At 38.3% G+C, this 27,503-nt stretch overlaps 3 protein-coding genes and 1 long non-coding RNA gene across 5 annotated transcripts; 2 read left to right on the forward strand and 2 right to left on the reverse strand.

The window, feature by feature from the left end:
* The first annotated feature begins 8,536 nt into the window (after positions 1-8,536).
* On the forward strand, positions 8,537-11,684 carry LOC112187775 (triacylglycerol lipase OBL1). Its single transcript, XM_024326700.2, has 5 exons — positions 8,537-9,115; positions 9,475-9,725; positions 9,831-9,864; positions 9,972-10,708; positions 11,056-11,684. Exons 1-5 carry the CDS (start codon positions 8,740-8,742, stop codon positions 11,305-11,307), a joined length of 1,650 nt encoding a protein of 549 aa, XP_024182468.1. The 5' UTR covers positions 8,537-8,739; the 3' UTR covers positions 11,308-11,684.
* A 4,276-nt stretch (positions 11,685-15,960) lies between these two features.
* LOC112189614 lies at positions 15,961-16,804 on the reverse strand. Its single transcript, XM_024328953.2, has one exon. It carries the CDS (start codon positions 16,749-16,751, stop codon positions 16,077-16,079), a length of 675 nt encoding a protein of 224 aa, XP_024184721.1. The 5' UTR covers positions 16,752-16,804; the 3' UTR covers positions 15,961-16,076.
* Positions 16,805-17,871: 1,067 nt separating this feature from the next.
* Positions 17,872-19,628, forward strand: LOC121051664. Its single transcript, XR_005806433.1, has 2 exons — positions 17,872-18,260; positions 18,437-19,628. It is a non-coding gene; the product is annotated as an uncharacterized LOC121051664 (long non-coding RNA).
* Positions 19,400-27,109, reverse strand: LOC112187313 (ATPase 10, plasma membrane-type). Of its 2 annotated transcripts, XM_024326058.2 has the most exons (22): positions 26,960-27,109; positions 26,425-26,507; positions 26,222-26,341; positions 25,289-25,387; positions 25,062-25,199; positions 24,841-24,975; positions 24,456-24,635; positions 24,103-24,309; positions 23,730-23,849; positions 23,441-23,560; positions 23,218-23,340; positions 22,978-23,082; positions 22,626-22,770; positions 22,247-22,411; positions 21,701-21,939; positions 21,546-21,578; positions 21,369-21,450; positions 20,855-21,015; positions 20,560-20,733; positions 20,201-20,383; positions 19,906-20,078; positions 19,710-19,803 (listed from the first exon to the last, which is right to left on the reverse strand). In XM_024326058.2, exons 2-22 carry the CDS (start codon positions 26,488-26,490, stop codon positions 19,710-19,712), a joined length of 2,862 nt encoding a protein of 953 aa, XP_024181826.1. In that variant the 5' UTR covers positions 26,491-26,507; positions 26,960-27,109. The 2 variants fall into 2 exon arrangements, with proteins under 2 accessions (XP_024181824.1, XP_024181826.1); XM_024326056.2 differs by lacking the exon at positions 26,960-27,109 and having other exon boundaries at positions 19,400-19,803; positions 26,425-26,490.
* Between the last annotated feature and the right edge of the window lie 394 nt (positions 27,110-27,503).

Here is a 27,503-nt window from a genome sequence, read left to right on the forward strand (position 1 = left end):
CCTTATTGAGAGGTTTTTATTGGTGCCTAGTACTTGTTGCCTCTGGGTTTCAGTTCTACTCTTTCCCTTAATAAATAAAAGCTTTCGTTCCTTCAAGAAACAAGCAAAAAAGGACAATGATATTAGGTGGAAATCGCTTTATCAATAAAAACCCTATTAATTATAGAGGTTTCACGTCTCTATGCTTATATGTCATATATCTTGATATATACTTTATATGATCTATTCATGCCTATAGCATAAAACACATGAATCACATTGTATTTCTTAACTATGATTTGTGGCAAGTCATATGTGTAAGTCTGATATGATTTAGCAGATTATCGATCATTGTCAATAGTACTAGAAACCACACAGATGTATATGAACTCTTAATGACTCCCAAAAAGAGCCATTTTCTTGTATTGTATGTATGCTGTATGATGATATAGTTAGCTAGAGTTTATTTTCCAATTTTGGTTAAAGATAAAACTCTATTGCAATATCTCGGTATGACAATATTTTAATTATTATTTTGTTATGAAAATTAGTATTGCGTTTAATTTGCATTGTTTGATCGTACTTAATTCTTAATGTCGTAAAAAATATAAAATATAACTAAACACGCACTTCCACATGTAGTAGTATAAATTGAGACAAAAACATAAACAACTTATATCGAGTATTATACAGCAAGTGCGTAGCTGTTAAATTTACACTTATGCTCTGTGTGTTTCCAACATATTGTTATTGACAATTGATAAAGAGACGGATAACCTTACATGTATTATACAACATACATGTTAATGTATGCGACATATATATACTCTGTTAATTAAATATATGATTCTTGGAGATATCTAATTTCTCCAAGGAAAAGCTCTCGTCATAATCACGCTAAGCTAATTACAATAACACAAATATTAATTGACTTTGACTTCAGAAGGGTAGCTAGGTTTGCGATATCATAATCAGAATCTACGAATACTAATGATGATCGTGGCAAGCATTTGATACATAAAGCATAAAGAATGACGAAGGAATTGTGTGTGTTACTGGTGGAGCATGTGTCAATTTTTTGCCTGCTGTCTGCTTCTGTTTGACGCATACAGGCATACCATTAATCAAAGTAGCTAGTCACTATCCCTTTCCTTAATAAACCACTAATCTAATTCATTTTAATTAGTAATGTGTGACGACTAAAGATAGGGTTTAATTAATCAATGGAGTTGGAGAATCCGTATTTGTGTGTGTTTTACGTAATTAACAGCAGAAAGTCCAAGCTTGCATGGAGCCAGCACTCAATCACACTCACATGGAATATGAAATTATGAAATATGATATTTGAAAATACGAAATGTGATGTTGGCCTCCTCCTCCAATCACTCTTGTCGGCGGTCGGTGTCGCTTTACTTGACTCAGCTCCATTCGACCGACTGGGTTACGGGAATTGTCAATTGTGTGTTAATCATCGTTGGCTCATTGCAGTAACTTGGGTGTCGTATCTACGTATTGGTGCGAATTCTGAGGCCCACATATGCAATGCAAGGGGATGGGCAAAAGGAAAATCACATGGTAGATTAAGGAGGAAGGAGAATGAAAAAGAGATGGTCAAGGAACCCTAACCGTCATGCGGAAGACACTGTTGTTGAGAAAGAGTACGTTAAGAGGGGATGCTCGATCCCCTTCTGACTTGACGAAGCTGCAATACTTGCTGTACCCGAACAACTTATACCAGGGTACAAACTCCTACAACTTGCCGTAGGTGAAGTCAACACCTCCATAACCTCCATCAGTGGTGTAATCTTGATTCTTCTCGATAACCTAACTGAAATAAAAAAAATTCGACTTCAATGGCAATTTCAATATTTTTTACTTCATGGAAATTTTGATCGAAATTTTCGATGTTGATTCAAATTTTGATTAATATCAATTCAGGTACGTAAATACTAGTTTTGAAGATAATCAAAATACACTCTGCCGTTGTTTTATGTACTAACAACTCTTTTAAAAATATTATTTACCAAATACGAAACTGTTTTAATTCATAGCTGATTATTCTCACAATACAGCAGCAGCAGTTTTTTTTTTAGGGTTTTTGTCCATTTACACCATTTTTAAAGATTTTTTTCCCACTTACCCTACTAAGTTTTTTTAATTTCCTCTTACCCAAAACACTCTAAGGAGGTATTCCCTAATACCCCATTAAGATTTTTTTTTTGTTTTTATTATTTTTTTAATACCATTTTACCCTCACATTTGTTACTTAGAGAGAGAGAGAGAGAGAGAGTGGAAGAGAGAGAAACCATAGGGGACTTCGCCGGAGCCCCGTCACCGGGCGCCGGATTCCGGTCATCGACCGCCGGAATCAGGCAAACTTCGCCGGAATCCGGTCAACTTTCACCGGAATCCGGTCACCGACCTCTGCCCACTGGAATTTGCTGAAAATCTCACCGGAAAGTTTTTTTGCCCCCAATAGAAGCCTATTGCCCTCCAATAGACGACTATCAGCCATGTATTGCCCCCAATAGATGACTATCAGCCATGTATTGCCCCCCAATAGATGACTATCAACCATGTATTGCCTCCCAATAGATGTTTCGATTACCGAAATGGGAACTGATTTTCCTAAAATTACACAAATAAAACTTTGATTAAAGAAAAAAAAGATGAGATTACGTCAATTCAAAACGTCTATTGCCCCCCAATAGACATCTATTGGGGGGCAATAGACGTCTATTGCCCTCCCAATAGACCTTTAACAAACCTCTATTGCCCCAACAGAAACCTTTCTTTTTCATTTTTTTCCTTCCGGGCCTTCTGCCCCCATTTTACCCCAAAAAAAAAGCAAAGGAAAGAAATAAATTGACTTGTGGCCCCCAATAAAACATTTTTCCCCCTTTTCTTGCATTATATGCCTTCTGCCCCATTTACTAAAAAAAATTTAAAAAAAAAAAATCAGAACGACGCCGACCAATCCCTGACAGCAAAGCCCGGCGAAGTTGCGCATGGAGCAGACGCATCTCGAACCCAGATCATCTCCGACCTTGAAATCGGAGCTTCCCTTGAACTCAGATTGACTCTGGAATCTCGAAATCCCGGCCTTCCGAAGAGGCCTCCGACGAGGAGTCTGGGTGGTGCAGCTTCGCTGGAGACGGAGTTATTACTGCTATAGCTACTGGCTCGGTTGGTGCCGGTTGAGTCGTCGTGTGTGAGCAACCTCAAGGAGCGAGTATGATGATCTGAGCTTGGTGGAGAGCGAACGCAAACGGAGCTCCGACGTTTGGAGACGGATCTTTGACACAATAAAACCAATTTCCAAACGGATCGGGTTGGAGGCAAGCTACTGAGACAGCGACAGAGACGACGACGGAGGCAAACTGGCCAGTGACGTCGTCTGTCCGATTCCGACGAGGAGGGAGCGACGAGGAGAGAGAGAGAGAGAGAGAGAGAGAGAGCAGACGTCTGGTGTGAGAGAGAGAGAGACCGGATCTGAGGGAGGAGAAAGATGAGAGTGTGGCATCATGTAATTTTTTAATTAGGTGAAGGGCAAAGTTGTCATTTCTCTTTAAATTGGGTTAGTGGGAATAAAAATATGTTGCTGGGGTAAGTGGGATAATTTTAGCTCATTTTGGGACTTTTGGTTAAAGACCTTTTTTTTAAAAAGTCATAGCAATCCCAAACTATCTCTAATTCTCAAGAAGTCACAAAATCAATCGTCGTAAAATCAGATAATGCAAGCATGACGATTGGTGTCACGAAAGATCAAAGAAGGTGCCGCCGCATAAACACTCTAGCATCTTGTCTACTCGATCAGTGGCATGGAAGATCTACATATTAATGGTGTTCAGAAGTTTGGATTTAGGATTTAATTGTGATAGATAGATTTTACTATTTAATTATAACAAGTCTATTACCCAAACAAAATGTTTGTTTATGACAAATAGAAATGATTATGCAATCCTCAAGCATCAAGACTTCGCAGGAAGACAGTAGTTAATCGAGACCTGATCAAGAGTGGCATATATCGATACTTGAATCTGTTCAGTTGTTTTATGCATGACTTTGATCAATGAACCAAGCTAGTCAACTGACACAGTTGCATGTGCGTAGTAAGAGAGAGGAATATATCTTAGTTACATTCCATAACTGAATTGATCCAAAAGGAAAAAGAAGAGAAATTTACTTTGATAAATGTAGAAATGTATAATCACCATAATGGGAAATGCATATACCAATAAGAGCACATTCAGAATAATTCTTAGGTTCACCCCTAGGGTGAATGAACATATTCACCCCCATTGTGGATTAACGCATAATAACTTTATAATTTTGTAATTCAACCATTCATGTTGTATAACGTAATACAAAGATTAGCTTTGTAAAAAATCAATCAAATTGAAGACCTTTCAGTTATTCATTTCTATGAAATACATGGACGGTTCATCATAATAGTAGTAAGTGTTGTTAGAACCATCCACTTGTTTGATTCAATTAGATAATTAAACGATTTCTGATTCGATTGATTTTTTACAGAGATGATCTTTAAATGCTAATTTAAGATATGGACCGTTGGATTATAAATTTATTAAATAAAAGTATGTTAATCGACAATGAGGGTGAATATGCTCATTCACCCTAGGGGTGAACCTAAGAATTGTTCCTTTAACAATACTAGTATTTTTTTAGTTAAATTTTAGCTACAGTAGCTAAAAAATTATTTTGGCGCCATTTTAGAAATACATCTACACAGTGCTCTCTATGTTAGCTAGTTTTAAATTTATATTATTTTTTAAATGAAGGTTAAATAGTTTAAATGTATTTAAAAATTACATAAAATAACTCAAAATGAATGTTATAAATTATAGAGAGTCTTATCTCGCTCTATATATTTAGGAGTGAGATAGCTAAAAGTCATAATGGAGAACCACTTAAGAGTCTGGTGCAGCTGTTAAAATATATAAAAAGCTAACCATGCTCTTCAAAATAGCTAATGAGCCAAAATAGAGAATCTGCTAAAGATGCTCTAAGAGCAACTCCAACAGATTCCCTATATTTTAATTTTTCTCTACTTTAGAGAAAAATAAGCCTCTTTTGCTCCAACAGATTCCCTATAACTATCTCTATTTTAGAGAAAGTGAGGAGAGAGAAAACCAAATTCCCTATATTTACAGCAAACTCCAAAATTTAAGGAAGAATTATGGAGATTTTAGAGATTGCTGCAAAATAGGGAATCTGTTGGAGTTAGAGAAGAAAAAATAGCTAAAGCTTTGACTTTTGGTTCCCTATAATACAAAAATTATAGGGAAGCTGTTGGAGTTGCTCTAAGTTACCAACTATTTCGATCTCTAATGTTCTTGTTGTTAATATATATTCGTTATTATTTAAACGTATTTCTCTGTAATGTTAATTAGAAGGAAAATTGATTTAGTGTTATTCATTAAATAAATATTGATGATTGTGGTACCACTTCGAGTCACATGATAAATTTTTTTCTTAATTGATAGGTATGGTAGTTATAAAACTAATAATTTCTAATGAATTATTCTATAGTCTAACATTCAATTTTCATTTTTTGTGTACTTACATCAGAATGGATACACATTGCGGCGCAGAGGAAGTTTCAAACCATCAAGCAGTTTAATAACCTTTAATATATATATTAAGCTAAATCAATAATCGAAACATATCAAGAGATATCAAAATTGAGAGAGAAAGAACATCTGTTCTTATTCTCTTTCTTATGATGGAGAATGACTAAAGTTAAGGGAGTTTATAGACTCAAATCGATGATTTTGATGTTAATCCAATGGGGCACACATCTAATTAACCTTTATATTATTTGAAGTATCCAAATTTTTTAAATATTTCCAGAACTTGATAGAGTTATAATTTTAGAGGAGCCGGAATTGCGACGAATTCCTTAAAATGCAGATGTACAATATTGCAGTTGGCATACCATTTCCCAACCCATGCATGTGTCGGTGTGTGCACGAGAGACTTGTAAAGCTCTATAGTCCATCCAATGATGGTATAACTGTGTTCTTATCCCTAACAGGGAAAAAGGATTTTGAACAACATTATCATTGCATTGAAGGAAATATATCCCATGCCAAAACCAAACAAACAAACAAAGCAAAGCTTGTACGTACGTGAAAACTTTACCATTTGTAGATCTATCTCATCCTGATCTTTTTGACGTAATTTCAGTATATACGTCCACGCATTCCCAGGGACCCTAATCCCAAAATCTCCAGTATTGAACTTGGATTGTTCGTAACCTTAATTCTCAGTCACCCAGTTTGTTCGATCTTTTGGTGTGTATATATATGTCCGCCATTAATAATGAATGGCAGCCAATTTCAGTTAAGAGTGTTACGTACGTAGAGACAAAATGCAAATAACCAAAAAGAAGAATGGATCGATTCTTAGTTTGTAATCTTTCTCATTCGGTTTAAAAGGTTATCAATCACAGTTGTCATCAGTTGATCACTACTTTGCTTGCTTGGTTTGAGATCGAAAGTCTAACAAAAACAAGTGAAGAAACACAAAAGTATAGTCTCTAATTAGTCTAAATTTTAGTGTCAATATAATGTACATCTTTTCTTTTAAATGATGACTCTTTTCATCAAAATTTAACTTTTCAGTTCACGTTACATTAAAATGATTTCCACAAATTGATACAGGATTGGAAACCGGTTCCATATCACAATTAATTTGAATTGTGCATAGCATTACTTTGAGTTGAGAGATTTTGAATAAGAAATTTATATGTAGGCAGGGATGTAGCCATAGCAAGGGCTATTTACATTAAAATGATTTCCACAAATTGATACAGGATTGGGAACCGGTTCCATATCACAATTAATTTGAATTGTGCATAGCATTACTTTGAGTTGAGAGATTTTGAATAAGAAATTTATATGTAGGCAGGGATGTAGCCATATAGCAAGGGCTATTTGGGCTATAGCCTAAGTGAGATTCAGCCCAAAAAATTGCTAAGTATAGCATATAGCTATAAGCTCAAATAATAATAAAAAAATGGGTTATTATTATAAATGGTACATGAACTATACCTCAATCTTATCGATGGTACCTGAACTTCAATTTTGATCACAATCAATACCCGAACTTTTCGATTTCATTTTAAATGGTACCTAGAGCCACCTCCGGTCACTATTCCGACTAAAAACGGCATGGGAGGCAATCATAGTGATGATTTTTGATGATTTCAAGGGTTGCGATCATATATAGTGATGATTTTTTGGTAATAGACTTACCTTGAACTTGTTTTTTTATTTTTTATTTTTTATTTTTTTAGATATGGGTTTATTTGCCAGAATAGTGACCGAAAGTGGCCTTAGGTACCATTTAAAATGAAATCGAAAAGTTCGGGTACTGATTGTGATCAAAATTGAAGTTCATGTTCCATCGATAAAATAGATGATAAGTTCAGGTACCATTTGTGATAATAACCCTAAAAAAATTATACAAGTCTATCAGTCTATCGAGGAGACTACTCGTCCTTATAGAGTAGGTCTGATCGTCTGAGAATCACTCCAGTAGGCAGTAGTCCCGCTACCGTGACTCCATCAGTCCCTGAAACCTCTAAGCACTTCGTGGATTCCACTCCAACTTTTGTGATTTCGAAGATCGAAGAAGTCAATTGCGAATTTGTGATGCGGAGATCTCTAAGGTTAGTTAGAATTAATTCAATCCTATTTCAAAATTGATTTTTGCTTTTTCTTTATCATATTATGTTTCGCAAAAACTAGACCTATGTATAATTTGTTGCTTCAATTATATTTCCATAAGTGTTGTTGTTGTAAAGTTTTTGATGCATTCATAACCTGCACCTTTATTTATTGAGAAAACACCGACGATTCTTTGAAAATTGGAAGGGAGCACTAGAGTAGTTTGGTTGGAGATTTTATCTCTTCAAGTCTTCATCTTGTGGGTTTAATTTGGTCATAATCTTCTCTTAATACTGCAAAGGCCCTGATGCATTTATGTAATTATATATTGAATTATTGATGTTATGTGACAAACTGAATTCGCAAAATTTTTATACAGCTAAAATTAGCGTAACCCATTTTCAATTCCTGGCTACGTCCCAGTATGTAGAGTGTAAGATGTAATCAAAACCTAAACTTCATTAAAGTTCTTATCTTCACAAAAAAAAAAAAAAAAAAAAAAAAAAAACCCTTCATTAGGGCACCATGCCACACTCTATACCTGGAAAACATAAACTTCATTAGGGCACCACTCGTAACGTTTGGGGCATACGCCATCATGATGATGAATACGACATTTGTTAGTTTTAACAAGTAGTCCAAAACCCTCCAAAAACCCACAATGGATATGGACACTAGAACAAACAAGAGAAATTCTTAGGTGTGGTTTTCCCACTGCGTGGTTTTAGGGTTACTCAATCAGAAGAAAGGAATTTTTCTATCTTTTCCGAAATTGCCTCTGCTCTCTAAAATAAAATATCCAAAATACTCTCATTTCTAGGCAGTGATTAGTCCTCCCCACCAGGTGTCCATGCGGTTGCCCTACCCAAGATTCTCTCCTAGAACAAGCAAAGCTCTGCCAATTGCCATAGAACTCGCACCTTGCAGCTTCCTGCTTCTACCCCCACGTAGCACCCCTACCCATCTTTAGCTTTTCATCTCCAAATCAACTTACAATAAAAACTCGATCAAGTCGATCACTTCCTTATTCTCAAACAAATAATCAAAACCCTGAGTGCGCCATTCAATGGCTACAGAGTTTCAAGAGAACCCAAGCAGTAACGGACTCGACCATCAAAAAGGCGATCATGATATCGACGGCGATGATCAGTTCAGGTACCTGATCGTACGGCCGGAGAAGGGAGGCCTCCGGGACCTGGCGAAGTACACAGTGTTGGGAGACACAAGGAGTGGGGTTCGGTTTCTGGAGGGTTCCGACGAGCAAGTGTTGGGCGACGTTGCGGAGGCGCAGAGATGGGTGATAGTGGTTTCCATCATTGCTCGGAAGATCCTAGCTCTTTTTGGGAAGCCTATGGAGTGGACTGGCTACGTGGTCGACTTCATCCTCAACCTCCTCTCTCTCAATGGAAACCTCTCTGGCTTACTCTCGCATGTTGTTCATGGTAAGGAAAATTGATATTTGTCATTTTATGAAATTTACCCATTAGATAATTTCTTCATTGTTTTGTTATTTAGTGTGCTTTTGAGTGCCTTGTGTATTGTGCATACTAGTCATTGTGTTGTGCATGTAAGTTGTTTAGGCCCGTCACTTTGCTTGCTATAGTCGGAGATTGACCATGGTGAATGGAATAAATTATAGGCCTACCTACAAAGGTAATTAGTTACATGATTCATCTAATGTGTATCAGTACATTAAGTAGATCAGAGTTTATCCCAAATGTATTGATATGTTAATGCACGGTAGACTTTTTCTTATTACAAGTGTGATACTTGGTTATTGTAATGGTAATTGGGGAAGCAGGGACGGTGGAGGTGCCGCAGAGGGGGACGGAGACTTTCATAAGTACAATTGGTCATTTAGATGGGCGGATAAATCTGTACAAGAAGGGTGAAAGATTAGCGGAAGACATTGTTGCTTTTGTTTATTCTGAAGAAACAAGTACAAAGGCAGAACTAGGGAACAGGGCTCTTATGGACCTCTGTATCATGGCTTCCAAGTTAGCATATGAGAATGCCGAAGTCGTTAGAGAAATCGTCATTGACCATTGGAAGGCAAGCTACTGTAACCACTCTTCTGATATCTACTTGGGAATAAATAACTTTCAGTTAATCAGTCATCATACATACTAACTAGTTTAATTTCGATGATGAAAACAGATGCATTTTGTGGACTTTTATGATTGCTGGAATGGTAAGAATTACATCTTGAAATATGACTTTGGTCATCAAAATTTTAAGGTTTTAAGTTTTGGAACTCCAGTTAATCTCTCTTCTCCTTTGTTGATGATGATTTGATAGATTTCCAAAAGCAGATGTCCACCCAAGTGTTCATACTTTGTGACAAGCCTAAAGATGCAAATTTCGTATTGGTAAGTTTCCGGGGGACAGAACCTTTTGATGCTGATGATTGGAGTACTGATTTTGACTACTCTTGGTATGAAATTCCAGAATTGGGTAAAGTACACATGGGATTCTTGGAAGCCTTAGGCTTGGGCAACAGAACTGATGTTGTAAACTTCTACAATCAAATTTTTGTATACAATCAACTTCAAGAGAAACACAAGCTCACCCCTCAAAAAGGTGTTGATGGTAGCAAAAGGCCTTCAGAAGGTATTAAAGCACTATCCTCTAATGGCATCAAGATAGTTCCACCAGATATGGTAGAGAAGAGTGCATACTATGCTGTAAGAAAAAAGCTCAAGAGCTTACTAGAGGAGCACAAAAACGCAAAATTCGTTGTTACAGGGCATAGTCTAGGTGGGGCACTTGCGATATTGTTCCCTTGTGTGCTGGTGTTGCATGAGGAGATGGAGTTAATGGATAGGTTGTTGGGTATATATACATTTGGACAGCCAAGGATAGGGAATAGGCAGCTGGGGAGGTACATGGAAGTCCATCTGAATAAGCCGGTCCAAAAGTACTTCAGGGTTGTCTACTCCAACGATCTTGTCCCCAGGTTGCCTTATGATGACAGAACCTTCTTGTTTAAACATTTCGGTGTCTGCCTTTACTACGACAGCCTATACAATGAACATGTACGTTTTCAAGTCATTGGCTGTACACTAGAATTAATTAAATTTTTGCTTGCAGTACCCCTTTTCTTACAATTTACATCAAACATTAGCATGCTTATTAATGTGACACTGGCACATCTTTGTCAATCTTTATAGCTGTAAATTGGTTCATTTGGGACATGGTATGATGGTATCATAGAGTATAATAGTTCATTTTCTCCAGGGGATAGTATTAAATCGTTGCAAATTAATGAGGGAATGCATCTCCCATTATGGGTTTGAATCATGTTACATCTGTTAAACTTTTTTATGTTTCATCATCTTCTAGTACTGACTCATTTTCTTCTTTGACATGTGTATATTTGAAGGTAACTAAGGAGGAGCCAAACAGAAATTTCCTTGGACTGAGATTTCTAATACCATTGTATCTGACTGCCGCTTGGGAGCTACTAAGAAGTTTTACAATGGGGTACGTATATGGACCAGAGTACAAAGAAGGGTGGTTTTCCATTCTGCTAAGGATGGTAGGACTTGTTCTTCCTGGTTTCGCTGCACATTCCCCTACAAATTATGTTAACTCGGTGAGGCTTGGAAAGGAACGGCTCGTCCAAAGTTATTAAAAGATTGATGATACAAAGTTAAACGTACGAGGCAGCAGAGCATGCATATAGACTGCTGCCTGACCCTTGCGGTGTATGTGGTGAGTGTGATCAGAACATTGTGATGGTAGTACTTGGTCATCTTATATTAGATGAAGATGATTCAGAAAATAGACGTAAAGTACGCTGTGCAAATAAAATGGAAATAAAACATAAGGTGAAAGGAATATGTAGCTGGTTTTCTTCGGGAGAGCCATGCCTAGCTGCGGAATTAAGTGTCTTGGTGAAGTTACATATGTTTGGGAAGTTTCTTGCATACCAAGAGTGTAGTATATATAGTTGCAGTTGCTCGCTCTATATATAGTTTGTTTTTATTGTATGATGTGCGTCACAAATTATCCTTTTGTTCCAAGGATATACCGGATAACTTATAATTGTATTACATACAGAAAAAACTTGGGTCTATATAAGTACAGACATGTATGTGTGTCCTAAATCTTCTCTTATTTACATATATACTTGGTGATCTAGAGCATCTCCAACAGTAGAATTTATTTTTTAGTTAAATTTAGCTAAACTTGTGAATTATAGCTATTGATTTAACAATGTTGCTCCATCAATGATAGCTATTTGTAAGTCATATATTATGTTTTATCGAATCGTAAACTGACATGTGGACAAAAGAAGTTCATGATTTACCGTTCAAAGGTATATCTGCAAAAAAAAAAAAAAAAATTATAGACACACACACACAAATGTAAAGTTGTAAATAAATACTGTTCACTCATTCATTTGCATCAAATAAATGAACAGTTGATTGGTAGATTGTTAATTTTCACTAGAACAGTTCATTTGTTTGATGCAATATAATGAGTAAACGATTTATGTTTACATTAATTTTTTGTAGAGATGATATTTAGATATTGATTTAACTCTTACACGGTTAAATCATTATATATATTTGAGAGATTTTTCAACCAAAAAAAAAAAAAAAAACTTTGAGAGATTTTGGATATACATGCATCCCTATATTTTCTATTTTTATCACATATGTTTCCTATAATAATTTTGAGGGTGGACTCAAGGGGCAACATCATCTAGATCATGAAGAAACGTTTGTACTCGAAATCATTAGAAATTAATTATTATAGCAAATTACCACTACCTACACTTTTAGCCCATAAATTACCATAATCAAACTTGTTTTTTAAAGGGTCCTTGACCCAAAGCACCAAAATAAGGAAAAATTAACCCACTTACCCCAGCAACAAATTTGTATTCCCACTTACCTTTTTCTGAGCAAAATGACAGTTTTGCCCTTCACTTAATTAATTAATTACACTGCCTATATGTCTCTCTTCTCTCTCCACGATCTGAACTCTCTTTCTCTCATCCCTCTCTGTCTGCTCTCTCTCTCCAATCTCCTGCGGGCATCAAAGCCTGAAGTTCCAGTCAGAGCTACCGGAGTCAAACTCTCAATCAGAGCCTCAAAAAGCGCCGCCTAGCCTCGGACTCTCGATCAGAACCTCAAAACAACACCGCTTAGCCTTGGACTCCGGATCAGATCGCCTCAAAACAGCCACCTAGCCTCGAAGCTACCTCGACGAAGTCTCTGAGATATTCGACGGAGAGACCGAACGTCGTCTCTCTCTCTCTCTCTCTCTCTCTCTCTCTCTCTCCCCTCCTCCTCCGCGCTGTCGTCTATTGGAAGGCAATACATGGCTGATAGTCGTCTATTGGAGGGCAATAGAGGTCTATTGTCCCTCTATTGGGGGGCAATACATGGCTGATAATCATCTATTGGGGGGCAATACATGGCTGATAGTCTTCTATTGGGGGGCAATAGACGTCTATTGGGGGGGCAATAGAGGTCTATTGCCCCTCTATTAGGGGGCAATAGATGTCTATTGGGGGCAAAAAAAACTTTCCGGTGAGATTTTCAGCAAGTTCCGGTGGGCGGCAGCCGGTGACCGGAATCCGGCGCCCGGTGACGAGCTCCGGCGAAGTCTCTTATGGTTTCTCTCTCTTCCATTTTCTCTCTCTCTTTCTCTAAGTAACAAATGGGTGAGGGTAAAATGGTATTAAAAAAAAATTAAAAAAAAAAAAAAAATCTTAATGGGGTATTAGGGAAGACTCCCTTAGAGTGTATTGGGTAAAAGAGAATTAAAAAAACTTAATGGGGTAAGTGGGAAAAAAATCCTTAAAAATGGGGTAAATGGACAAAACCTTTTTTTTTAATTCCCAAATCCTTAAAAATTCTCATCGCCTAGCTTCGCAGCCTCGCTTGGCCGGTTGCTTCGTCTCCTAGCTTCGCCGGAGCTTCGTCGCCTAGCTTCTCAGCCTCGCTTGGCAGACTGCTTCGCTGCTCACTTGGACGGCTGCTTCGTCGAAGCTTGGCGGGCTGCTTTGTCACCTAGATTCGCCTGAGCCCTAGATCAATTTAGGGAGGATCTAGATTTGGGGACGGTTTTGATTTTGGGATCTGGATTTTGGGACTGTTTGGATTTTGGATATGTTCTGATTTTGGGAGAGTGGCATGTTTGGTAATTTTTGTAATATTTGAGTGTTTTTCTTTAGGATTGGCTAACAGGCTGTTGCAATTGTTGGCCGCATGGGATATTAGTTTTAGACTTTGCTATTGGTAAATAATAGTGCTATTTTGTAGTTATTGGTAAAAAACTCTAATTACTATGGGGACGGTATGATTTGAATGACAGTATGAGTATGTAAATCACATTGTCATCCGTGTGACCGTGTCTCATACCCAATCTATACAAGTTTATAGATCGAATAGGATATAAAAACTTAATTCTTTTTCTGATTTCGTACATCTGATTCGTATATAGACACAAGGACTTAACAGGTATTCAAGGATAACGGGCAATGGGAACATGATAGTTAATATTCAGTTTCTAAAAACGGATGTAAGAAGGGGACTATACACCATATATACGATCGAACCCGATATTTTTTTTTACAGAAAAATCAAATATCAAGTTCTTTTCCTTTTATATTCGTAACTATAAGCTGTTTTTGTTGTAGGATCTGATTCACAAGGACTTAACATGCAGGTCTTCATTGTTGATGCCAAGTTAGCGTGGATGAGTGGAGCCATTTGGATGAGTGTCTTCATAACAAATCAATCAGCTACACACCTACATGTGCTTGCCGAATCGAATACGTGCGTACTGTCATTACAAGTACCAAGAGACTATATGATCAGATTTATGAATAGAATGTTAGAACAATTAAGGAAGGCAGATGTCGATCGGCAGAGTACGTACTACTGCCTTACCTTTGCGGTGTGTTTGTCCTTAGCAGCTGCAGCCTTTGTACACGTACGTAACAGTTATCTTTGCTTTCTTCGATCTTTCCCTCCTCAGCTAGTACTTATTATATCACCCCATTCATTTCTCTCTCTAGTTCCGACTCTGAGTGTACACAATTCAATGGCTTCCGAGTCCCAAGAGAACTACATCAATGGAGTACTTGAAGATGAAGAAGATGCTGATGATGGTCATGGTCATGGTCATGGTAATGACCAGTTCAGTTACCTGCTCGTACTACCAGAGAAGGGAAGCCTCTGGGACTTGTTTAGGTACGCCGTGCTGGGCGACATAGACAATGGGGCTCAGTTCCATGAGACATAGACAATGGGGTTCAGTTCCTGAAAAATGCAAAGTTCGCAGTTACGGGGCATAGCCTAGGTGGCGCTCTTGCCTAATTGTTCACCTCGGTGCTGGTGTTGCATGGGGAGATGTCTGTGAAGCAAGGGCTGCTTGGTGTCTACACATTTGCGCAACAAATGATAGGAGATTGCCAGCTGGGGAGGTACGTTGAGGCACATTTGGTTAATCCGGTCCCAAAGTACTTCAGGGTTGTCTACTGCAATGATTTTCTGCCCAGGTTGCCTTATGATGAACGAAACTGCTTCTATAAGCATTTTGGGGTGTGTCTTTACTATGACAGTCTATATATTGAACAAGTATGTCTTCCAAGTCTTTGATATATACTTAGTTGAAATTTAATTTTGCCTTGCTATTAATTGAACTCATACTGAATCCTGTTCACTCTAACAGCCAAGATTAGTTTTTACCTGATCATTTTCTAGTACTGACTACTGAGAGATCTTGTCTCATATATATTTGAAGAAAATGGAGGAGAAGGAGGGGCCAAACAGAAATTACTTTGGAATGAGACATCTGATGGCAGAAATTCTGAATGCTGCTTGGGAGCTAATGAGAAGTTTGACAATGGGTTACATATATGGGCCAGATTATGCAGAAGGGTGGTTCTCCATTTTGGCAAGGATAGCAGGAGTACTTGTGTTTCCTCGCATGACGGCACATTCACTTACGGATTACATCAACTCGGTGAGACTTGGGAAGGAGCGCATCATTCAAGCGTCCTCTTCCTAAGAGACTCTCAAATGATGCTAGATTACCACAGTCAAGTAGATGCACCAGTTTTGGGGAAGGTTTGTTGCAGTTTATGATGTAGGAATCTATTAAATTAAGGGAGAACAAATACTAAAGCTACCACATCTTGAAATATTTCCATTATCAAGTATTGCTACTATAGAAGCAATTAATATCAAACTCCAATGGTAGTTACAATGCAAAACAATCCCAAATTAAATCATCAAAGCCTCTCTGTTTGAACAGATGCAATTCATATCAAACTCATATAGTAGTTAAAAATGTATGCATAGCTTTACAATCTATGATTTTTTTTTTTTTTTAAATGAATCAATCCAAACAAAACCTCAATTCAGTAAAGAAAGAAAGAAATCAGAAGTGTCTGTAACCCAAAACATTCTTGGCCGTTGCTCGACCGACCCTCCCACCTGCCCTGTTTTCACCGCCGCCACAATTAATAGCACTAGCAGCAATGGAAGACAAACCCTTCAGTTCTTCAAGACTCGCATAGCTCTTTCTTGCCATCAACCCTCCTCCATTATTGCCCCTGTTCTTCTCCCCCGCACTCGCCGACTTACTCCCTCTCGAATTCGACAAAACCCCGCCGTGGTTACCCTTCGACCACGGCGGAGTCATCTCAAGCCTCGTCGCCGGCCTACGGTTCTCTTTCTCCTTCCTCAGCACCGCTGAGAAATCCGGCACAGATTGAGCAACAACAGAAGAAGAGGAGGAATTACCAGCACCCTTTTTCCGGGGCACATTACTCGGAACAGTAACCTGAAACTTGACCTGCTTCTTAACAGGAGTCGGCTTTGATTCTTGCTCTTGTTCAAGTTGCTGATCATCATCGTGGCTCATTTGCTCATACTTCCTTCTTAGCTTGGATTCTCTGAGCTCCGCGTACGCTTTGTATCTTGGCCCTCGCTCCATGTAGTCAGGTTCAGATCCCGGAACTGGGTTCTGGGAGAGAAGGAGAGATATGGGGTCGAGGGCGTGGAGGAGAGAATCAAGAGCTCTACCCCCTACGGCGGCGCTTTGTGGATGCATAATAGTGAAATTGGGAGTTTGATCTGCACTTTGCAATTAAAGGTTTTGGATTGCAACGGTCAAAAATAGAGAGGGGGGAAGAGAAAGAGAGAGAGTTCCCTTTTTCTTTGCTTCCAACGTTCTTATTTTTTTAGTGGGTCCCATCTGAGAGATAGGAAAAAGTCAAAAAAAGTTTATTTGAATTACTTTGGATCCGGCAGAATGATGGGGGTCTTAAAGTCTTCGTGGATCTTTTCTAGTCCGATGCGAAACAAAGATTCCCCCGGAGATTTCCTAATTGTGGCTTTACTTCCGGCCTTTTGTTTCGGCCATTTATAGACATGATTTTCGAATAAAGTTTATTGAAATAAAAGAGTGAAAATATAGCTCGTTGTGTTTTATAGTGTTAAGAAATATTGAAAGAATTTGAAGCTGTTGGGTTGAGTAAGCTGCAAATAATGTGTTATATAATGATTTTTGGTTTTGAAAATTTTGAAAGGAATGTAGAACTTTTAAAAATATATGATTAAAATATCTTTCTAATATCGGTATTAGTCTGGATAGTTATTCTTAAAAGTGGATTGTGAAGATTGCCTAAGAGTAGAAATTTTTTGATCGACTCTTTTCATTAGCCATTCTCAACTTCTTAAACTTATCAAATTATTGTTTTTGGTTCCGGTAGAGTACCGGTACAGCAACAATTCTCAAGTGTAGACTTAGGAGTATATATTCTGGTCGAGACTCCAATGAACGAATGTGAGGGCGGCATAGTGGAAACAGAAAAAATAGGATAGAAGATGAGAAGGGGAGTTGAATGAGAATGAGCTATGTGAAAGTATATCTAGACATTTGAAGCGGAATTGGGCTGGAGCAAAGAAAAAAAGAATAAAAATGAGATATAGACCGGCAGGCAGAGCGACAAAAGCGTTTTTAGAAGCACAAAAAATTTGGTTGTGATGATGCTGCAAGTCTTGGTACTAGAAAGACAAAAAAGCTAAAGGTGACAACTAGGGCTGGGCTCGGGTCGGGTCGGGCCTGAAAATTAGTGAGACCGAGACCGAACCCGAAACTGTCGGTTCGGGCCGGTTCGGGCTTTTTGTAAACTGAAAACCGACAAAAACCGAACCCATTCGGGCCGGTTCGGTTTTCGGGCTTTTCGGGCCCAAAATTGAGTTTCCCATCTTTCAGTCCAGTAATATGCAAAATATCACCAAATTCAATAGGAGGCAAGGTTTGAACCCCTGACCTCCTACACGAAAGGCTCACTCCCAACCACCGGAGCAGGAGACTCTCTTGATATTATATGTGCAAAATTTATATTTATTCCATCTTTGGAAACTTTTCTTGGTGGTTGAGACAACTTTTCTTGGTGGGAGACAACTTTTGTCATTTCTTTTCTTTTCTTTTCTTTCTTTGTCTCCTTTGCACCCGGTCCTTTCTCTTATTCTTGGTAGATGCAGCAGCTTTTCTTTTCTTTAATGCTTGGGACAATGGGAAGTGAGGCAGCAACAACGTGGAGACGGAGATGAGGTGTGGTACTATAGAAGAAGCTTGAGGAAACAGACTGGTGTGGAAATAAAAACAGACTGGGCATGGCTTTGCCTAAATACCAGAGAGAGTGAATCTAAGATATAAACTATCATGTCTGTTCCCATTTGAAACGAAAATCTGCCCCTCCTCTCTTCTTCTTCTTCTTCTTCTTGCAGATCGATGTGGGCAAAACGGCGAGCCCTCTCCTTTTCAGCTTCAATACTCCTCGTTGTGGCGATGAGCTAGGGAGCTGCCTTAGGCATATTTGTAACGAGTTGGTGATTTGCATATGCAGGTCCAGTCGACGATCCGGGTAGCTTCTTTGAGCGGGAGGAGGATTCTAGAAATCCAAGAGGTCGGCTTTGGTCTATGGAGGTTTAGGAGGAGGAGGAGCTGGCTTGGGAGGAGAGTGAGAGAGGCTGAGATGGAGGAGAAATCGGGTCGGGTCGGGCTTTCGGTCTCCAAATATTTGAAGCCCGAGACCGAACCGAAAATATACATTCGGGTCGGGCTTCGCACCGAACCGAGATTTTCCATACTAAAACCGAACCGAATCGGGCTTTTTTGCTCGGTCCGGGTCGGGTCTTCGGTCTTTCGGGTCCGGACGCCCACCCCTAGTGACAACTCCTTCAACAACAACAACAACAAAGAGAGGAGGAAGAAAAAACAAAAGAAAAACAGTTAAAACACTGTCTATTGCATCCTTGATTATGGGCTACAATTAATCTTACATCTAAAGTTTAAGACTCAAATTTTAGAACACCTATTGGAGTGGTTGTCTAGTAAACTAACGTCCGTACAAGATATAAGAAGTTGACTACATACATTGCACAAGACATCAATTTATGAAGACCTTTGATGTTCTCCTATTTACTCCATAAGAGTTGCACTACTTATAAGAGAACATTAGTTGTATGACAATGTCACGTGGTAGTCCGAACCAATAAAATCAAGATATTCACACAGAATGAGCACACCGTTCCGCTTTTGTCCTAGTATCAATTTATGAGACTTGTTTCTAACAGAAACTTTCAAATGATGCTAGATTACCGCCATCAAGTAGTGAGCGTGCATTGGTTTTTGAATTCACAAGGTATTGCGCCAGTTTTGGCTAATGTTGGAAAATTGATCTTGGGAAATAATAGAGAAAATTCCACTCTATCATGTGGGTTTATTAGTTTCAAGTAGCCTAATTATTACACAAAAACAGAAGGTCCCCTTGTATACATTGAAAATTACGACAAATTAATACTAGGAAAATATACTCCTTACTTTTAGCACCCAAAGAATTGACAACATTACAGAGAGTTACCTATGCCATCCCAAAAAAAAATCTGGTAACCAAATGTCAATTTCTTTTGCAGATACCCAAACATCAATTATGTGAGCAAATGCTGCAGAATTTTCTTTCACCAGAAAATTGAATACTACTGTCTCCATGTATTGGCTTCAGACTGTGTGGGCGGAAATAACGTTCGGGTCCAAATTTTTGAGCCTCATTACAGATTCTACATGTCCTCTCATAGTGTGTAGCTCTCCCAACCTGTGACATTCAAGGGTCATTTAACCAAGTGTATACGAGATTGATGGGATGGAAACCAGTAATCAGACTAAAAAAATCTGAAGAAATGCCAGATTGTCTTACCTGGCTATTTCAGCGCGCCGTCTGGCCTGTTCGGCAATCCAACCAGAATTTTTGGGGCTAGTTCTACCTGCCTTGAACTCCATGTCATGCAACCCCTGTAAAGTTCTCTGAGAAAGTACCCATTTAGCTGCCCTGTCTTCCTTCCCATAATCTTTCTTAGCAGTAAAAGCTGTCTGTTGAGAATCAAAAGTTAATAGTAATTAGGAACAGTCATGTCATTCCAAAGCTAGTCCTCAAAGAGACTAGTGATAGCCAATAGTAGACAATAACAATGGAACTTAGAAGATTGCAATACCTTTCTATCAAACAATAAATTCCAGGCATCTCCACTCAAGGCATAGCGAATTGCGAACTTGATAATGTCCAAGGGGAAGTAGAAAATCAAACTATACAACCATATGACTCCAGCCCATCCCCATCCAATGCCGCTAATGTAAGCAAAGCTGATTTCCGCATAGACGGCAATCAGAGTAGCCACCTAAATACGAGAGAAACAACAATATAACGCTGTTGATTTCTGTGACCTTTATAATCAAGTTTGATGCATATATGTAAAAGTTGGTTTGGAACCAAATTCTCTTAGATGCATTCCTGGAAAGTTAAAATGTGTAAATGAAATATAAAATAAAACATGTTTATTTTCTTAAGCCATACCAGTTGAGCCACAACGAAAGCAATCATCAACAGAGCTCCAGGTCTCTCAAGAAATGACCATCCTTGACTTCGGGTAACAAATATGAGAGCTTGACTTATGATGCTAACTTGCAGATATACAGCAGATGAAACTTCCTCACTGTTGTCGGATATAGACATTAAGCCGAAGGTGTCCTGCAGCAGAAGATAATTAATAAGCACTGGAAAAAGTAACCCAAGCTAATATGTCCTGATGTTCATTTCACACAGAATCTCAATAAAAAAAATCAAGAAGTAGCATTTCTCTGTTTCATACCTCAAAGAAGGTGGTCTCAATGACAGTCCAGTAAAATAACACAGTAACCAAAGCTAGATATGTACCAATGACAATGCCAGTTGCAAATATCTCATTCAACTTCCAACTGTCAGGCTTTGGAGAGGGCTTTACCCGATCTTGGGAAATTGTCATGATGGTCCCTAGATTTGAATACACAGTCAGTGTACTGATTTAGCTTTAAATGTCTAAGGGTCATAATTCTTAATGATGTCATAAACTTGTAATGATGACAACAATAAGAAATATATACAAAGCTAAACTAATACTTGAATTTTCTAATTAATGAAATAATAGTTGAATTAAAAATATTTGCTTCTTTGCTTCCTTCTTTATTTTGATATATGTGCTGGAAATCAATCATTGAGTTTCCTTGACTACAGCTTCCAGTAAATGGGAAAAGAAACGGTTTGTAGTTCATAACCTTGGTCATGATGCTTAATCCTATTCAACTAAAAGGAATAAATGTTACAGCTACCGCAGATTGAAAACATACCATCATTCAGTATTGCTATAATCAGAACCATGAAAGGTGGGAAATCATACTCCCATATCAATGCAAGAAGCACGAAACCAAGCTGCAGACAATTGAGTGTAAAACATTATGGGGAGTTGAAACAAAATCAGACGAATGTTGAGTCTAATAAAATAATTTCAAAATTGAGATTCTTACCACAATCCTAATGGTAATGGAAACAGCATATATCTGCGAATTCATGGGCCTAATCAGTTATACGGTACCATTCAACGAATGTAGAAACCAAATGAAAAGTCATGAAACAGAATATACAAGGAATAAGAAAAGAAAAAATTCCAACTGAAACTTACAGTATAATTCTTCATTCTCTGGAATATAGCTCGACTGGTCAGGACAGCACTGACAATGACACTTAAGCCAGGTTCCGTTAAGACTATATCAGAAGCACTTCTCGCAGCATCTGTGGAATCTGCCACTGCTATACCAATGTCTGCTTTCTTTAAAGCAGGTGCATCGTTAACACCATCTCCAGTCATTCCAACGACATGCTTCTTTTCTTGTAAGATTTTTACAATTTCATACTTGTGTTCTGAAAGTTACAAAGCAGTAATAAGTTATGAGACAAGAGTAATCCACAGATAGAACCATATATGTGAGAGAATGTCACATACAGACATAAACAACACCACCCACCGACACAGTAAGCTGTCCCCTTTTTAAATGTGCATCTAGAATTGACCTTAGTTTTCATACTTATCATGACTTCAGAAAGTTAAGCCAACGTTCTCATCCTAGGAAGATGCCTTTGTCTTCATTTTCTTCTCTAATAAGTAATTTTAATGATATAATTTGATAGAATTAACTGCTTCAGTGGGAAGTTACTCAATTATACATACCAGGGAAGACACCAGCAAAGCCATCTGCCTTCTCAATCAGCTCGTCCACCGGCACGGCTTCGTGGTCTTCTTCTTTTTTGCGGCCCAATAATGAAGAGGAAGGATACATGTTTGTTCCCATACCAAGCCGTCTCCCTGTCTCCTTCGCAATTGCCAACTGGTCACCTAATTTGAGAATAGGACTTCAAGAATCACTATCTGTCTTTGACATTGATGATCATTTATAATAACCAAAAGACATGATAATCAAAGGTCTTTACAAATCAGTGATGAGTATCACAGAAGAAGCAAGCATGAGTAAAGTATCTTGGGTAAATTACACTGGTTGGCTTTTTGTATGTGTATGTAAGTATGCCCTTGATGTGTCATGATAGGTTACCTGTAATCATCTTCACAGCGACTCCAAGGTTAAGTGCTCTACGAATGGTTTCAGCACTGTCATGCCTCGGAGGATCAAACAAGGGCAACAACCCACAAAAGGTCCAAGGACCACCAGGGCTTTCTTTAGTTTTTTCTGGAACTTCCTGGAAGTATAGCAATATGGGAGGTGAGATATGTCAGAAATGAAAATAAAATAATTAAAATCATTTGGGTTTTCCAAGTGCTAATCAAGAGGTGGTGTTGCCTAAATTTGTGATTTCTATCTTCAAGTGACATTTAATTCTTCTTTTGTTCATTACAACTCTCACACTAGTATTGAAAGGACTAGAAACATAGCCCATATGGCATACCTGATAAGCAACTCCAAGAGACCGCAAGCCTCTTTCAGCAAATTTGTCAATGGTGCTATGTACTCTTCCAGCAATCTCATTTTTCTCAGGGCAAAGATCTAGAATCTGATATTCATGTTGAAAAAGGAAAAGGAAAAGGAATAGAAATCAGTATTTGGAAGTGCTACAATTTCAAATCAACCGATATATTTCATATACCATTATCATGTCCAAAGGGATCCACTATCAACATATCAGTACCTGTTCTGGAGCTCCTTTGCTGGCCCTATACCAATTACCATCAGAGTCGATGTATGTAATGGCAGTACGCTTGTCCACTGGATTGAAGGGCAGAAAATGCACTTCGGTAATATTTGCACGTGCCTATAGATGAAAGGGTACTTTATGCATTTAGAACCAGAATATAATAGAAAAGAAACAGAACAAGTGAACAACAGGGTTGAAGTGCACTTTCTATCCCTACCTCCCTTGGATCACCAAGCATATTGGTAATGGCTGCATCAATTGCGTCTTGATTCTCCAGTCTTGCTGCTCTGGCTGCAAATAAGATAACTGTGTCTCTGTCTATATTATTGTTAAAAACCTGCAAAAGTACATATTTTGCATATGTTAACTAAGCCATATCCCCAAAAAAATGTCATGTCAAGGACACCTAATATTAAAATTTTGCTCCATGATTTTGAAAATTACTGTAAATTCCAAGTAATGAACTAGTTGAAATTAAGAAATTCTCATGGGGTCAGCTTCCATACCTCAACCAGGTTTTTATCAACAGTGAGGCGGTTCAGGGTAAGAGTTCCAGTTTTGTCACTACAAAGGACATCCATTCCCGCCATTTCTTCAATTGCTGTCATCCTTTTTGTAATTGCACCCTTAATTAAACAACAAAAGTTCACTATGAATGTCTGGGATTGATGTTATATTGGTTAACAGATTAAAGCATAACATTTTTTTCTCTCTCTAAATATTCAAGCAAATCTTGTAAGTGCATAGACTTCTTAGGTAAGACTTATAGCATTACTATCACAAATTAATTTGCAGTTTATAAAAACGTACAGAAACTCTGACCATAAAATTGATGATTTTTCCAGAATAACATGGGGTTAAGATTATAAAGAGATGCACCTGTTGAGATAGTCGATGAGAACCAATTGCAAGTGTCACAGATAACACTGTTGGCATAGCAATTGGAATTCCTCCAATTAAGAGAACAAGAAGGTTGTTGATTCCATCCCTATAAGAACGTTGCTGTATGGGGAACATGACAATGATTTCAAGAACCATTCCCACAGCTATAGAGCAAATGCAGAAATTCCCAATGGCAGTAAGGACCTGCAGAAAATCATGTTACTGATGTCACAATATGACTTTTAAGATTGTGAAGTGATTATAACTTTCATGAACTATATCATAGGAGAATTTATTATCAAGGAAAACGTATTAGCCTATTAGGCTATAGATTCAGGTTCAATAATCACCTGCTGGAAATGTCCCACAACTTCAGTGGTGTCGACTAAATGTGCTGCTTTTCCAAAAAATGAGTGAACTCCGGTTGCTATCACTACAGCTTCAATTTCTCCATGCTTACATGTTGAACCAGAAAATACTTCATCACCTGTCCTCTTGGTGACAGCCAGAGACTCTCCTGTAAGAGCCGACTGCCAAAAACAAAACCAATAATATTACTTCATAGTTTATACTATCAATCATATTAACTTCAAGCAGGATAATTACAAGCATCTCTTTTAGATACGGCACGCATGTACATTCCCAAGCCAACAAACGGTCAACCAAGAAAAAGCGAGAGCTATGTAACTGCCCATTGTTAAAGAACAAATTGCACTATGGATTTCTAGCACATGCCTGATCAACTTTCAGAGGGTCTCCTTCAAGTAGACGAGCATCAGCTGGAATTATATCCCCGAGCTTTATGCTAATTATGTCTCCTGGCACTAAAATACCTGCATCTTGCTCTTGCCACTGCCCATCTCTGAGAACCTGCATTGAAAAAGTGTGAGTTAATGAGCCATAGTGTACAACCGGTGATACTCTGTGAGCGGAAGGCATCAATCAAAGAGACATACCCTTGTCTTTGGAGATAAACGTTCCATAAGAGCTGATGCAGCATTTCCCGCATTATTCTCCTCTATGAAACTAATTGTTGAATTGATTATTAATAGGACAATAATCCCAACAAAGTCTTGCCAGTCAGGACCCTCACCCTGGAATATCATTTCATTCCAGAATAAGTTACACATCATATTTAATTTGACCTGAATTGAAAGTAAATAGCTAGTTTAAGACTACTTACTCCCCCATTAGCAAGGACAAGTGCCATAACTGCTGCAGCTTCCATAACCCATGACAAGGGGTTCCACATAAAGCTAAGAAACTTCAAAATTTTGTTCTCCTGCAAAAAAGTACAGGATTTTAATAATGTTAGGAATACACTTTAGTATAAACTTAATGACCAATCAACATGCATGCTAGAACCGCAAGTTTGTTTTCATTTGGGACAAAGTCCTGCTATATGGTACCAAGGAATTTTCACGATCAATTCACTGTCAATTCAAAAAGAACCTAAAATCTGGATAACCTATTTGAAGACAGTATACTGTATTTTCTGGTTCCTCTAGAAAGCTAGTTCTTTTCAATTGTCGCTTAATCATAATTGTTGTACTTAAGCAGGTTTTGATGGGTAAATAAAACTACGTCTCAAATAAAACCAGCATTTGAATGTTAGCCCATTAGAGAACCACTAAAACTCAAAAGCCTGAATGATTAGGAAATAAGACAGCAATGTACGTCAACCTAATAACTTCTCAACACAGGTAGCCTCTTCTACTCATTCAGAGGTGGAAAGATGCTGACAAAATAACACATATACATGCAGCCCCACCGCACAACCTTGAAATAGTGGAGATGAAGACGATAATTTTCAAACGAACTCCTTGAAAGAAACTCTAATGAGCAAATTCATGAGGAACCTTGTCTTTGACTTTTTGAATTTTCTCATTTGTATATTCTTGGTTCTGGATTACTGCTAGTCTAAAATAATGCTAAATTCCCACCATAGAGAAACCTGTCCCCCAATTGACCCAAAATCTTTGAAGTCTAAAGTAGTACTCAATAACGAAGCTCTTAACTCGGTCAGTCTAAGTTTAAGCTGCAATTGACTTTTCTACTTTCTGCAGACACTAGAAATGAATGTATAGAAAACATATTTCAAAACTGAGGTTCTTACTGTCTTCTCTTCAAGTTTGTTGTACCCAAAAATGTGCAATCTGGCTTCAGCATCATCGGATGAAAGTCCTCTCGCTGATGTTCTCAGTTGTTCAAAAACTTCTTCCAGGGGTAAGCGTTCCTGTAATACATGAAATGATTCAAAATGCTGTAGGGAATGAATTTCTAAATGTGGTTGCTGCAATGTAGCTCATGAAAACGTACCAAATCGATGCCATCTCTATTGAAATTCTCAGGATCCAACAACGGTTTGTCCAGATCTTCAGCCATGATTCAAGCTTCCAATCCTGTTTTCAAGAAACCAATCAAATGCTTCCCATTAACATCAGGCAAGCATCAGTTCCACAGTTGAAGTAGGTACAGAATCAACATTACGACTAAAACAAATCACTAATCATAACATCCTTAACATTTCAAAATTCACAACCCACATGCAGCTTAAGTAATCATAAATCCACTCAATCATCCCATCCCGGGTTTTCCTCAAGTTCAAATCTTACCATGTACCCACTTCCCGACTAGTTCAAACTAGTAATTAAATCCTAACAAACGCTAGAAAACTCAATGTCCACTTGAGATATCACGATATAAATCCCAACGGCATTTTAGTCAGCCATTTTCACAAACACTTGCAGTGCATCCCACTTAGTTCACTTCCGAGCACTCAACACCAACATAACAGAATCAAGACATAAATCCTACCCAGTATCAGAACTGTGCATACAATCAAACCACTTACAGTATCCAAGTATTTCGGAAGCGCGGGAAGAGGGACGAAGCTCCTTCCTTCTTCCTCCTCCTCCTCTGCGACGAAGTGGGTTACAGAGAAGTGAGGAAGTAGTAGGGTGAGGATGTTTGTATAAAAGGTGGGTAATTAGAACAACCCCCAACACATCTAATCGATTCGGTAGTTGACTGATGGTTGGGTGAAAATCGGGTGATCCTAATGATCCACATTGTTGTATTAATGTGGTTCGCGCCATTCTTCAACGGGTTCCTGTCTTTCTTGATTGATTATTTGATTGCGATTTGGGTGAGGAGCGAGTAGGTGTACGTGGCTCAGACCAGTACTGAGGCTGAGACAGAGGAGGAAGCAAGGAGAAGAGGACCGTTAGGTTCAGCTACAACTACCTTTCAAAAACTGACTGTTCTGAACCTACCGTTCGCTCCCTCCAAAATTTTAATAACGGAATTTTTAGGTACTATTTCCCAACGTGGTTACCAGTTATTGCAAATATTTGTTTTGCCTGCATTAGTCACGTCTTTCATAAGTCATAAGATAG

Source organism: Rosa chinensis, chromosome 2, assembly GCF_002994745.2.
Source record: "Rosa chinensis cultivar Old Blush chromosome 2, RchiOBHm-V2, whole genome shotgun sequence".
Taxonomy (NCBI): domain Eukaryota; kingdom Viridiplantae; phylum Streptophyta; class Magnoliopsida; order Rosales; family Rosaceae; genus Rosa; species Rosa chinensis.

What these genes read in the sequence shown, in the direction of transcription:
- LOC112187775 (XM_024326700.2), top strand. Translation starts at nt 8,740, where the DNA reads ATGGCTACAGAGTTTCAAGAGAACCCAAGCAGTAACGGACTCGACCAT. An exon ending in TCGTCATTGACCATTGGAAG is followed by an intron (nt 9,726 to 9,830) that starts GCAAGCTACTGT and finishes TGATGAAAACAG; the next exon opens with ATGCATTTTGTGGACTTTTA. An exon ending in CTTTTATGATTGCTGGAATG is followed by an intron (nt 9,865 to 9,971) that starts GTAAGAATTACA and finishes ATGATTTGATAG; the next exon opens with ATTTCCAAAAGCAGATGTCC.
- LOC112189614 (XM_024328953.2), bottom strand. Translation starts at nt 16,751, where the DNA reads ATGCATCCACAAAGCGCCGCCGTAGGGGGTAGAGCTCTTGATTCTCTC.
- LOC112187313 (XM_024326056.2), bottom strand. Translation starts at nt 26,490, where the DNA reads ATGGCTGAAGATCTGGACAAACCGTTGTTGGATCCTGAGAATTTCAAT. An exon ending in TGCTTGGTGATCCAAGGGAG is followed by an intron (nt 23,341 to 23,440) that starts GTAGGGATAGAA and finishes TTTCATCTATAG; the next exon opens with GCACGTGCAAATATTACCGA. An exon ending in CCATTACCATTAGGATTGTG is followed by an intron (nt 21,451 to 21,545) that starts GTAAGAATCTCA and finishes AATTGTCTGCAG; the next exon opens with CTTGGTTTCGTGCTTCTTGC.